This window comes from Colobus angolensis, unplaced genomic scaffold, assembly GCF_000951035.1.
Source record: "Colobus angolensis palliatus isolate OR3802 unplaced genomic scaffold, Cang.pa_1.0 Scaffold230, whole genome shotgun sequence".
Lineage (NCBI taxonomy): Eukaryota > Metazoa > Chordata > Mammalia > Primates > Cercopithecidae > Colobus > Colobus angolensis.
In genome coordinates this window covers 4,650,636-4,665,092 of record NW_012115489.1, presented here as the reverse complement: position 1 = coordinate 4,665,092, position 14,457 = coordinate 4,650,636, and the positions used below count along the sequence as shown (strand labels likewise).

The 14,457-nt window shown below is 35.2% G+C and overlaps 1 protein-coding gene across 4 annotated transcripts in view; it reads left to right on the top strand.

Moving 5' to 3' along the window:
* FYB (FYN binding protein) overlaps window positions 1-14,457 on the top strand; it is a 166,653-nt gene that overhangs the window by 139,288 nt on the left and 12,908 nt on the right. For 3 of the 4 annotated variants that reach the window (XM_011944399.1, XM_011944400.1, XM_011944397.1), the window contains 6 exons: window positions 2,671-2,737; window positions 4,239-4,376; window positions 6,055-6,080; window positions 8,186-8,252; window positions 10,981-11,080; window positions 11,535-11,697. In XM_011944399.1, the coding sequence (XP_011799789.1) occupies window positions 2,671-2,737; window positions 4,239-4,376; window positions 6,055-6,080; window positions 8,186-8,252; window positions 10,981-11,080; window positions 11,535-11,697 (561 nt within the window). The remainder of the gene's footprint in view (window positions 1-2,670; window positions 2,738-4,238; window positions 4,377-6,054; window positions 6,081-8,185; window positions 8,253-10,980; window positions 11,081-11,534; window positions 11,698-14,457) is intronic. The other variant, XM_011944401.1, reaches the window with a different exon arrangement.

The following is a 14,457-nucleotide window of genomic DNA, read 5'->3' as shown; positions in this document are numbered from 1 at the left end:
TGCAATCCCTCCCCCCTCTCCCCTCCCCATGATAGGCCCCAGTGTGTGATGTTCCCCTTCCCGAGTCCAAGTGATCTCATTGTTCAGTTCCCACCTATGAGTGAGCCCAAACACATTTTTACATCCCTTTCAGCCTCTGGTAACAATCACTCTACTGTCTACCTCCATGAAATAAACTTTTTTAGCTCCCACATATGTGTGAGTACATGCAGTATTTGTCTTTCTATATATGACTTATTCCACTTAATATGACCTCCAGCTTCATCCATGTTGCTGCAAATGACATGATTTCACTCTTTTCTATGATCAAAGAGTATTTCATTGTGTATAGACCAAACTTTCTTTATCCATTCATCCAAAGATAATTAGGTTGATTCTATATCTTTGCTACTGTGAATAGTGCTGCAATAAACTTGGGGGTGCAGATATCCATTTAATATACTGATTCCCTTTCCTTCAGAAAAATATCCAGTAGTGAGATTGCTGGATTGCATGATAGTTCTATTTTTAGTTTTTTTTGAAAAATCTCCATAATGTTTTCCGTAATGACTGTATGAATATATATTCCCACAGACAGTATGAGTTTCTTTTTTTCCACATCCTTGCCAGCATCTGTTATTACTTTTCTTTTTGATAACAGCCATTCTAACTGGGGTAAGATAATATCTCATTGTGGTTTTGATTTGCATTTCCCTGATGATTAGAAATGTTGAACATTTTATCATATACCTGTTGGCCATTTGTATGTCTTCTTTTGAGAAATGTCTTTTTAGATCCTTTGCCTGCCTTTATATGGGATTGTTTGGGAATTTTGCTGTTGAGTTGATTGAGTTTTTGTATATTCTGAATATTCATCCCTTTGGGGATGAATGGTTTGCAAATGTTTTCTCCCATTCAACAAGTTGTCTCTTCACTCTGTTGATTGTTTGCTTTGCTGTACAGAAGCTTTTAGTTTAATATAATCCCATTTGTCTATTTTTGTTTTTGTTGCCTGTGCTCTTGGGGTGTTAGTCATGAAATCTCTACCTAGACCAATATCTTAGAATGTTTTCTCTATGTTTTCTTATAGTTGTTTTATACTTTTAGGTCTTATGTTTAAATCCTTAATCCATCGTGAGTTGATTTTTGTATATGGGGAGATGTGGGGCCTAGTTTTATTCTTTTACATATGGATATCCAGTTTTCTCAGCACCACTTACTGATGAGGGTGTTTTTTTCCCCAGTGTATGTTCTTGGTGCCTTTTTCTAAAATCAGTTGGCTGTAAATATGTGGCTTTATTTCTGGGTTCTCTACTCTGTTTCATTGGTTTTCGTTTCTGTTTTTATACCAACGGTGTGCTGTTTCGGTTACAACAGCCTTGTAACATAATTTGAAGTCAAGGAGTGTGATGCTTCCAGCTTTATTCTTTTTGCTCAGGATTGCTTTGGCTATTAATGCTCTTTTTTATTGCATACAAATTTAAGGATTTGTTTTTTCCTATTCTGTGAAAAATGACATTGATATTTTGATAGGGATTACATTAAATTTGTAAATTGATTTGGGTAGTATGGTCCTTTTAACAATATTAATTATACTATATGTGAGCATGGGAAACCATGCACTTTTATCAGTAATTTCTTCATAAGTCTTCATCATGTTTGTGTATATTAATGAAAAAAATGCTTTAGTTTACAAATAATGAGAGAGATCTTAATATGATGGAAAGAACACTAGCTTGAGAGTCAATAAACTGGATTCTAGAGCTGGCCACCAAGTGACTCTGAGTAAGCCACTTCTTTCTTTTAAGTTTGTTACAGATCACATGGTGACTCCTCTCCAGTGTGTTCAGGACAGTCTTGAGTTATGCCAGTCATCAGAGCACAATTAAAAACAGCATTCTCCTTCACTTTCAGAAATGTTTTTGTTTAGATGATAACCTATCTAGTCACCTTGACTATAACTCAATGGCCCCTGTATTTCCCAGCACCAAAATAAGGGATTTGATCTAACACCTTGCAGTGCGAAAGTTCTCATACTAAAAGTCAAATTTCAAGGTCATTCTACATATTTTTTGCACATAGAAACTACTCAATAAACAATTGCTAAGTAAATATCTGTCAAATAGCAAGTCTTCTGAGGAGCATAGAATAACAAATGAAACTGGAAACATGTGTTTCTTTCAAAAATGTGTATTTACAAAGTCACTTTTCACTTCTTTCTGTTTCAACTACCATCAATATTTACAAATTCACATTTCATCCCACTGCTTTTCTTCACTTGTGTCCTGATCAGTATCTTTTCCTAAATGTCTCCTGACCATTAACTAGTTAGCTAGATTTATATCACCTCCTCACTTCTTTTCCCACAATAAATATTTAACTCCATCCCCTATTTAAGTTCACTTTTTCCAATGTTTTTGTACCCTCATTCCTTTCAACTGAAGTCCACAGTGCCTCTTAGCCCTCATTTTGTTATAGTAATTTCACCCCTAAGAATTCTTTATAAAATGATCAACAAAGTAAATAATTACGGGATAGTAGGAAAATAGTGTGTTTTTTATTTAAATGGCTTATATGAAAGTGAAATGTTCTCTGCAGTTAAATAAGGAAGATTTATAATGAAAATCTGAGTGATCATTACATAACCAAATTACAAAATTAACAAAAGGTTTTCCTCCAATCCAAATGAAGGGATATTCCCTCCACCACCAGATGATGACATTTATGATGGGATTGAAGAGGAAGATGCTGATGATGGGTAAGAATAATCAGTGAACTGCTTTTTGCAAATTATTATATATACATTGAAATTTAGTTTTGATTTCCAGTTAAAATAAAAAGCAGAAAATAGTGTTCTTTCTTACATTACCCCACATGATTTGAATGTTTAATTAACAACAGTTGTAAACCGGGAAGTGTAATTGCACCACACTTCAAACAAAGTGTTTGATTGTTTGGAAGAACCTCAGTAACTATAGCAAAACAAGTGAAATGAAAAAAAAAAAGATAAATTATAGGTGTTGAGGACATTTTTAAGCTTTTTCTAATAAAGTCTTTATTGATCAATAGTTTACTTTTACAACAATCCCTGAAGAGTTTATCAGTTGCATGGCTATCCCTTGTGTAATAACATGATTATAATATAGGCAACCCAAATAAACTGAGACCTATGCTACCTATGGCAGAACCAGAATTGAATACTTAATCCTTTAGCTTAACAATAAATATCTGCTCATTTATAATAATTATAACAATTTATAAAAATAAAAATACTTTAGGTCAATAAGAAAATAAATTTTCTTTTTCCATTTTAAATGGCATATTTAAAAGTTTAAGATTTCTTTCTTTTTTTTTTTTTTTTTGAGACCTGAGTTTTGCTCTGGTTGCCCAGGCTAGAATGCAATGGCACGATCTCGGCTCACTGCAACCTCCACCTCCCAGGTTCAAACGATTCTCCCACCTCAGCCTCCCAAGTAGTTTGGTTTACAGGCATGCGCCATCACGCCTGGCTTATTTTGTATTTTTAGCAGAGATGGATTTTCTCCATGTTGGTCAGGCTGGTCTCGAACTTCTGATCTTGGGTGATCTGCCTGCTCTAGCCTCCCAAAGTGCTGGGATTATAGACGTGAGCCACTATGCCCGACCTAAGATCTCTTAATTACATTTTAATCATAAATAAAGCAAAATTGATGCTCTAGCCTTGTTTTTTTGAGACCAGGTCTCACTCTGTTGCCCAGGCTAGAGTGCAGTGGTAGGATCATAGTTCACTGCAGCCTCAAACTCCCAGGCTCAAGCAATCCTCCCACCTCAGCCTCTGAGCAGCTGGGACCACAGGTGTGCACCATGGCACCCAGCTAATGTTTTTTACTTTTAGTAGAGATGAGGTCTCACTATGTTGCACAGGCTTGTTTCAAACTCCTGGGCTTAAAAGCAGTCCTCCCATCTTGGCTTCCCAAAGTGCCAGGATCACAGGTGTGAGCCACTGCACCCAGTTGTTTAAAACTTAATCCTTAGAGACTTGCTTCACATTTTAAAAAGTGGGAGAATGCTCACTTAATAGGAAAAAAAGATTAAGTTCGTAGGAGCGGTATTCAATCACCATGATCTATAAACTTAATAACACTATTTTGTCCAATAAAATGAGTTGTTTACTGCCTGAATTATTAATGTGGTATAATTATAAGGAATCTGAATGTCCACACAATGTCTTCACTTGCCACTGATTATTACATTCTGATCAATGCCTGCATGCTCCAAAGCTCCACACTACAGGTTCAAGAGAAGAGTAATACGTGGTCCTGGGGGATTTTGAAGATGTTAAAGGGAAAAGATGACAAAAAGAAAAGTATACGAGAGAAACCTAAAGTCTCTGAGTCAGACAATAATGAAGGTTCATCGTAAGAATCAACCAACCAAATCCAGTGTATAATAACTACACTAATATGTATTTAATCAAATGTTACTAATATTCTATAAGCAATAACCAAATTCTGATAGACTTAAAATCACCTTAATGCAATTTTCCATTAATCACCTTAGCCCCATTTATGGTGTCACCTTTAAGGTCATGCGTTACATAAAAGAAGGCCAAGTACTCAGAAATCATCCTGCAGTTCGAAGATATATTTTACTTTCTTCACAAAAATGCGCAAAAACACACATGTACACGTAAGTGCACACATACCCTCTCACACTCATGCACACAGTCATACACAAACACTAACACACCCATTTAGTAGGACCTTTTAAAATACAGCATTACATCTGAAAACTCACAATTCCAATGCCACATTTTACTACAGAGTATTTTATATTGAGTACTCTTCAAAATATACACTCTTTTTTAATAGTTTGAAATAAAGAACATAATTTTGAATTATTTTCTAAATGCAATAATTAAAGGCTTTTAACTCTGTTACGCTATGATATATTAATAATTTTTCCTGTACTAAAAGTATTCTAAATATCTTAAGTTTGTCCAAGTAAAATCTAAGGCATAACTTTTCTCATTCCATTCCAAAAATAACCCTTTAGTATACATTCCATACATATGAATTTGAAAAATCTTAATTATATTCCCTGGTACAAGAAAATCTTCCTGTTTTATATTTACCTCATGAATTCACCACATTTAGCTTAAGTCTTTATAAGATGTTAATTCCATATAGCATTCCCAACTGGGTTGTAAAACCCCAAAGCAACAAGTCAATACACAGTACACTTGAAATTCTAGGAAAACACAAGAAACCTTGTCTTCTCTTGAGCAGCATTACTCAAATATAACCCTTACTTAAAAATGAGAGGGTTTTTTTTTCTGCTTCAATTAGATACTATCCAAATCTGATTTGGGATCATCTGAATTAATGATCCCTCACACTCTATTCTAACCAGTCATTTCTGTCCTGTGCACCATTCTTTCCGTGGGGTGTGTGTGTGTGTGTGTGGTGTGTATTTAGAAGTCATTTCAGAAAATAGAAGCATGGGTCTTCTTCTGTTGCAGTTAAATGCCACCTAATCCTGATTTCAGATCACTTTAATTAATAAGCTGTCCCTCTCCGGTTTAAGTAAATATTCCTCTTATTCACCATTTTCCTATTTGGGAATATATATGCACATATTGGGAAACATGGTCATATTCCTATGACCTCTGTTAATTTTGAGTCTGTATTTCTACTCTTCAAATAAGCAGTTTGGAGGCAAAGATATGTATGCCACAATGCCTCCAAAATACTGAGTCCTTTTCATTTACTCTGGTGTGATATTATACCCAAACCTCATATAACAAATCTGGAAATTTTGATCCAATGGCTGTGGGCGAAATAAACCAATTGAATATCTTGACTCTGCACGTTTTGGCAAACATTTGGGGTTCAAAAAATGTCTTGCTAAGTTCCAAATTGATAAACAGAAACGGACTTAGTGGAGAAACGGAGGATGACAAAGAAATAATGGTCAACAGATGAAGTAACCTAATATGCCTCCAGGCTGTTGCCTCTTTATACTCTCCTATATAACTGAATCAATTTCTGTGTTCATGTTAGTCTGATTATAATTGTGTTCTCACTTTCTTTGTAGTTTCCCTGCTCCTCCTAAACAATTGGGTAAGTAATGAAAACTAATTGTATGTTCTATATGTTCATTTCTTGCAGTGTGGTAGTGGGAAAGCATTGGATATAGTCACAGTAACTGCATTAAAGTCCTGACTCTGAAAATAATAAATTGTGTAACCTTGAGCAAGTAACTTTACCATGGGTGGCCACAGGTGCTCAATGATAAAATAGCAAGATGAGAAAAATAAAAAAGATTGATAGTTTTTAAACTGTTCTTCCAGGAGCCACTATTGGGTTAGGGATAAGTGGGAAGGGATGAGCACCCATTTTCCCTGTGTCTCCCAGCCCCAGTTCAGTCCAAGCTTGATATATGAGACTTCTGCATAAGGATATCTAGAAACATGCCAGATTACATGCCAGTAAGGCTCTTCTAAATCTGATTTCTTTGAATATTTAAATGGATAGTTTATATTGTATTTGGAAAATGTTAAATATAACAGCTTCTTTATACAATTTCAATCAGTTACTATTTTTTCCCTGAGACAGATCTTTAGATGTTTTTAAAATTTACTTTGAACAAAATAAAATGTTGTCTTAAGAATATTCAGGGACTTTCAAATAGTTTATTTATTTTAACTTATAAGTATATTAAAAGAGAAACCAACACAGAGGTAATCTATTCGTCCATAGACCCTTTATCTGACATTAGAGCTTTCTTTTCAGTTATGTGAAAATATGTAAGGGATAAACACAAACTGATCAGTGCCTGATAATAAGCTTGTATTCCAATCTATAATATTTTTAAAGTATTCAAAAAATTAACTCCTCAAAAAGTAGGTATAAAATGGAACAAAAGTAATCAATTCTGTAAAAAATAAGATTTTGTTAGAATTGCTTGTTGTTCTTAAATATGTTTTAAGTGCATGTGCACGGAATAGTAGCTTTTGACCCTTCTAGATGATATTTTTCAAAGTATTTATGTTTCATGCAGCTGAGCAAGTTTCATCGTGTGAAATTAATTAACCTGAGTACACACGAGGGTGGAGGATATGGAGGGGGGGAATTTATAAAGGGAAATCAATTCCTTGCCATTACCAGAGAGCATTTAAACTTTTTACGGTAATGACTCCTTAAAATACTTGCAATTTCTTCAACTCAATCTCTTCAGCTTCATTGGCTGTAGAGCAATTAATAGTTGCAGAGAGGAAGCATTCTTCCTTAATTTTTTATTTATTTTATTTTATTTTGTTTTGTTTTATTTACGAGACGGAGTCTCGCACTCTCGCTCAGGCTGGAGTGCAGTGGCGCCATCTCGGCTCACAGCAAGCTCCGCCTCCCGGGTTCACGCCATTCTCCTGCCTCAGCCTCCTGAGCAGCTGGGACTACCGGCGCCCGTCACCACGCCCGGCTAATTTTTTGTAATTTTAGTAGAGACGGGGTTTCACTGTGTTAGCCAGGATGGTCTCCATCTCCTAACCTTGTGATCCCCCCGCCCTGACCTTATTAATAAGAAGTCTAGAAGGGAGAAAAAACTCTAATGATTGGAAAAGCCATTGAACCAGTTAAGGTCACGACAACTTTTCTGCCAATACTGTTTCTCAGTACCTGTTGGTATCAGGAGTATTTAGTTAAAAGAAATAATCTTTCCATTTAAAGGTGGTGCCACTCCTAATATCACTGTAAGGTAAAAGGTAATGGGAAACGGATCAGTGAGGCGAAGGAAAGGAGGAAGGAAGGCGGGAGGGGGACATTTAAATAGGATGATATATATTATCACAGCACCCTAAATCCCATAAGAATCTCAATTTCTATCTCCACTTCATCCTGCCGATGGCCAGTAATGTTGATTTGTTTATCAGCAATTTGCCACCCCTGACATTCATTGTACTTATAGATCTTCAGATAATCATAGCCACTGTTCCATGAGTTTTTTTCCAGGTAACAATGATTATCATTATGGTCACTGGTTTTTTGAGGATAATTTAACCCATGGCAAGTTCCCCTTTCAGAAGCAGACAATGCTTTCAGGAGAAATGTACCGAGACACTAGGAAAACTTTTATTGTCCTTGAAGCAATCTTTATATTAAAAACGTCATTGAATGCTCATATCAAAATCTAACAGTGCTTCGACCTTTGATATTTTGTCTTTTGTTAGACATGGGAGATGAAGTTTACGATGATGTGGATACCTCTGATTTCCCTATTTCATCAGCAGAGATGAGGTAATTAAAATGCTTTCATTACAATGAAGTAATGAAAATGAGAATACTCAAGAAAATTCAACGGAAATAAAAAGCCAGTGGGATTGTGTGTCGACTGTGTGCGATCCTGTTGGCTCTGACCTCCTCTCTAACGCTGTGTTTCCTTCCGATCTCAGCTCTACCTCCCTGCGAGGTTTGAGAGTAGGTACCCCCAATCCATCGTCCCAGTCTCCACCCCTTTCTCCCCTCATTCTCTTCCATCCCCCTGGTTCTGCTCCTTGTTTCCTGATTAACCTTGGGCTGTGACTCACTGATGTCTGGTTTATTTATTCATTCATTCACTGGGGAAACATGTTTAAGATCTTGGTCACAACTAGTCTCACTGATTCTTCTCCTCTCTTTATTTGTACTGTTTTCCCCAAACCTTTTTTTCTTGAATATACTTCTTAGCTTACATCTCAGCTCTCACCTATCTTGTTCAAGCCACCTCTGTCTTCTACAAGATAGTTTCCTTTATGAAAACGAGAAAAAAAAAAAGATTTATTTGTAAAAGGACTTTTAGGTAGGTTACATTCAAATCTTAAAAAATTAATTTTAGGCTAAAATTGTATAAAATCAATTAATATCAAGTAATACAAAAGGAGTGCCTTTTGGATTTTTTTTTTTGAAATAGAAAATAACATGGTAAGATGCTTTCTCAAAATCCAATAAATACATGAAATGATTTGATACATACTGAGTATAAAAGCAAGAACACCTATCTAGCTTTTTCAGGAAAAAAGAAAGATGACTCAAAAGATCTTGTATTTGAATAAAGGATGAAAGTAACATAAATGGAATGCAGTAAGTGGTGTCTTCTGAGTTGTACTGGTAAAAATGCATTGGTAAATGCTAAGTATTAATTTTTGCCAAAATTGTTAAACTAATTTTATGGAACTAGAGAGAGTATCAAGATCAAAGACTCTGAAGGGAAAATATGCCATCATTCATGTATGAAGATCAAATTCCACAGGCAACACAAATAATAAACATGAAAAGAGAATCGTTGCCCTTTTTTTAATTCTCCGTGAAACAAAAATGGAATCTTCAGTAATATGTCCAAGTTTTACTATTTCTCACCAGTGGTGTTTCAATCCTTTACAATTGTTAATGCTTTTTTGGTTTTTTTTGCTTTATATTACTGTAGAAATGCCATCACATTCCATAAAATCACTCTAGGAACCCAGAGTCACACACTGGCCGTATTCTTCAAACAAAATAAACCCCGGCTGACTAAGCTTTATGGGATATGGACAATTTTCTTCCCCATTTTGCTTATTTTCAGAGTTTAAAGCAAGTTTGTGTTCTCCAATGTCGTATTCTATTTTTAAATAAATTTCAATAAATTTTTTAAAAGATGCCTTGTAGGACATTTCTAAGTTTCATGTATATTCTGATTGCCCCAGAGAGTTAATCTGGGACAGTATTTCCACAAATGCCCAGACTACCACAGGCAGGCAGTACTGCGGGCAGACGCAGAACCTGAGCTAGATATTGTGCCAATTCTTTCCACAATGAATAAACTAAAAGCTAAGATTCCAAAATTGAGAATTAAACTTAAAATAAATTGGTTACAAACAAAACTTTATCTTAGATCATCTAAATAAAAATTCTTATATTCTAATTTTTAAAGTGCTCACTAGGGATATCTACAGACCTTCCCTACCATTCATAATTTAACCCTAGCGAATGGTTTTCAACCTTAGTTACAAATTAATATCGTGTGGGAAGCTCTTAAAATGTGTCCATCACTACCTGGACCTCGCTCAGACTAAATTAAATCTTAAAATTAATTTAAATTAGAATGTCCAGGAATTGGGCAAGAGCAGTAGTATGCTTTAAAAGCTTCCCAGGTGATTCTGTGTGTGGACAGGCTAGAAAATCACTGTTTTAGGCATATTCACTTATATTAGGGTAATTGGTATCTACAAAATATAGTGGATTTCTATAAATGGATCCTAGCAGTTAAAAATAATAAGTCCATTAACTCATGTAAACACTTAGGATGTGCTTATCTTTCTTACTTTCTCCCTCTTCCCTCTCTGTCTCTCTCTCTCTCTCTTTCATATATACACACACACACACACACACACACACACACAGACATACACAGACAATTGATAAAGTGATGAAGATAAAGATCAATAATAGCCATATTTTTTTAAAAGCTCCTTCTTATGATATTGAAAATCTTAACTGTTACACAAGATTTTTTTTATTAACCAAAACTCTGGCTGCATTTTAAGTAGATTTGAACAACATAACATACAAATGTTATAAACCATAAAAATTGATTCTTTTTTGAAGTCTTCTGTTTTAAAAAGCCCTTCTTATGACATTTGCCAAGCTACATAATTATCTAGAAAGGGTTGATAATTTAGGGAGGTTTAAGAATAGATTAAGTCATATGAAACCGCTGACATGCAACCATGTTTAAACCATGACTCAGTGATTTTATGTGGTTCAGTATAAGAAGGAATCTAATCTCTCACTCCCATTTTAATTCTCATAGTCTATATTCGCTTGAGGAAACCCTTCTACATTTTGAAATGTCATCATTTATTACAGTGACAGTTACTGGATTTCTAACAAAAAGAATTAACTGAAACAAAAAGTTAAAAATATAATGTTATGAATTGTCTCTGTTATGGACTATTCTTTTAATATTTTCTAAACAAAGTGTTGCTTTATGTGTGTTCTGCCATCCTAGTCAAGGAGCTAATATTGGAAAAGCTAAGACAGAAGAAAAGGACCTTAAGAAGCTAAAAAAGCAGGAAAAAGAAGAAAAAGACTTCAGGAAAAAATTTAAAGTATGTCATATCTAAATATTACACGAAGTACGAAGCTCTACTGAAAAATCTAATGATTTTTAAGTACCAAAATGCACACTTTAAAGTGTAATTATCAATATTACAGTTAGCTATTATAACCCTTTTATTTTGAACAAAATTTATTTTAGATTTAAATTTATTTTATAAAGAATTAAGCAAGCTATGATATGCACAGTATTCATACTGTGATAATCATCTAAATTTAGCTGTCCTTTGGACCTTAATAAGAAGGTACTAAAATAATTGTTATATTAGATTGATGAGGTCATGAATGATGTTTGTCCCTCAAAATTTTCTTTAATATTCCTACATTATATTTCTAAAACACTGATTATCTCTTTAGCAAATACCTTTTTAATAAATCAATCAATAAATAAGTTGTTTCAATAATGCACATAAACCAATAATTTAAATGTTGTTCTCTTTTTTTTAGTATGATGGTGAAATTAGAGTCCTATATTCAACTAAAGTTACAACTTCTGTAACTTCTAAAAAGTGGGGAACCAGAGATCTACAGGTAAAACCTGGTGAATCTCTAGAAGTTATACAAAACACAGATGATACAAAAGTTCTCTGCAGAAATGAAGAAGGGAAATGTAAGTCACTGCTTATACTACAATATATACATATATGTCACCCCAGAATTTAACAACCAGACATGTTTTAGTGACGACTCTGTGTTTACTAACTCTTATCTTTTTGCTCTATCCTTTGTAAATTGTGGCAGTCGTTCAGAAGTTGATCATTATGCTGTGCTGAAATCAATGTATTTTATTCTCTTTTTATTTACCACATACTATCTATATACTCTGTGTCAAAAATAATGCCAAATTACTGCCTCCCAAAGCGCAGTCCTACAGACCATCAGCATCAGAAAGCCCTTGTGTGTGTATTAAAATCGCGGTGTCCTGGACCCACCCTTGACTTGCTGAAACATGAGTTCTAGAAATCAGGTAAAAACGTGACGATAACTTTTTCCCTAGCTTGTTCATGTATACACTAAAGTCAGAACCACTGTGCTAAAGTAGACAGTGTCTCTTGCTCTGGCCTGGTTTTAAAATTATGTAGAATTTCAAATTATACAGAATTGTGTAGAATTCTGGATATTTCACACCTAGAATTTCCAGTTTTCTTACCTTGCAAATTCACTTGTTTTCATTTCTTATTTGAACACACTTAGTGCAACATACTATTCCAAATAAATCCAAAAAAGTTCCTGTCTCCTTTGACTTTATCAGCTATTAAAGTTGACAGATGGGAGCCAGGTGCGGTGGCTCATGCCTGTAATCCCAGCACTTTGGGAGGCTGAGACAGGATGATTGCTTGAGCTCAGGAGTTTGAGACCAGCCTAAGCAACACAGCGAGACCTAGTCTTTACTAAAAATCAAAGAAAAATTAGCCAGATATAGTGGTGTGTGCCTGTAGTCCCAGCTACTTGGGAGGCTAAGGCAGAAAAAATCACTTGAGCTGAGGAGTTCCAAGCTGCAGTGAGCCATGATCGCACTGCTACACTCCAGCTGGGGTGACAGAGCGATACCCTGACTCAAGAAACAAACAACAAAAAAAATAGAAAATTTCAGCTGACAGATGAAAATATGTTTATCAAATTTCAAAAGAAAGCTTATTTAAAATCCAGAGAAGAGTAATTCAAAATTACATTGTCTTATATTTGAAACTGAATAGCCACCACAGCTGCCCCATATCAGCTTAGTCAATCTGCATGGAAAACATGGACTCTGAGTTTAATTTTAATGGGAGGAAGGTGACTCAGGGACAGGAACTGAAATGGAGTTTCAAGAATAAAACACAGTGACTCAAGGGTGGAGGAAATGGATGTAAAGTTTATCACGGAGGAGGTGTGGTTGGCTTTTCAAAGGAAAATACGGAATGTGGGTACAAAAGATAAAGGGCCGTGGCAGTGTAATACTAAGATTGGAAGTTCACTGAAGATAATGTGTAGAAAGATACCCAGGGGACAAAGAAAACCCCCATTCAGACTAGGATTTGCGAGGATCTACCTTAAGGAATAACCATAAGTGCAAAAAGCATCAAATTGCATCAAAAAATATTTAAAAGTTCAAAGATTTTTAAATTATTAAATGTTATGATGAATATACCCAATTGAATGTTCTAAATGAAAATTATGATAGTAATATGATGAATCTCTCATGACATATGGTAGAAAAAGTAAGAAAGCTGTTTAATTTGGGGTAGGATTTATAGCCATGTTATAAAATCATGCAAATAAGAGAAACTGAACTAAAAAAAAAATTAAATACCAAAAAAAGGCTCAATAAGGTGATAAGTCTAAATGGTATGTTTTCTGTCCTCTACTTTCCAAATAATTTCCCATTTTTCACAACAGAGAATTGTCCTAGTATTTGTCACATAGACCTCTCTCCGGGGCACAAGCTGAAGCTTGTGCATATCTTGCCCTTGGTATGGTAGAAGAAAATCTTTCCATAGTGACCTAAGTCTCCTATGCTTAGCAGCAAGTTTTATCTAAAGCAATGCTCCTCCAACTTTGAAGTACATACACATCAATGGGGATCTTGTTGAAAATGTAGAAGTGAGGTCTGACACACATTCCAAGTGATCTCATTGTTCAATTCCCACCTATGAGTGAGAACATGCGGTGTTTGGTTTTCTGTTCTTGTGATAGTTTGCTGAGAATGATGGTTTCCAGCTGCATCCATGTCCCTACAAAGGACACAAACTCATCCTTTTTTATGGCTGCATAGTATTCCGTGGTGTATATGTGCCACATTTTCTTAATCCAGTCTGTCACAGATGGACATTTGGGTTGATTCCAAGTCTTTGCTATTGTAAATAGTGCCGCAGTAAACATATGTGTGCATGTGTCTTTATAGCAGCATGACTTATAATCCTTTGAGTATATCCCCAGTAATGGGATGGCTGGGTCAAATGGTATTTCTAGTTCTAGATCCTTGAGAAGTTGCCACAGTTTTCCACAATGGTTGAACTAGTTTACAGTCCCAACAACAGTGTAAAAACGTTCCTATTTCTCCACATCCTCCCCAGCACCTGTTGTTTCCTGATTTTTTAATGATTGCCATTCTAACTAGTGTGAGATGGTATATAATATAAATAACTCTTACTATTTTGAGATACATTCCATCAATACCGAATTTATTGAGAGTTTTTATCATGAAGGGCTGTTGAATTTTGTCAAAGGCCTTTTCTGCTCCCTTGAGATAATCATGTGGTTTTTGTCTTTGGTTCTGCTTATATGCTGGATTACGTTTATTGATTTGCGTATGTTGAACCAGCCTTGCATCCCAGGATTGAAGCCCACTTGATCATGGTGGATAAGCTTTTTGATGTGCTGCTGGATT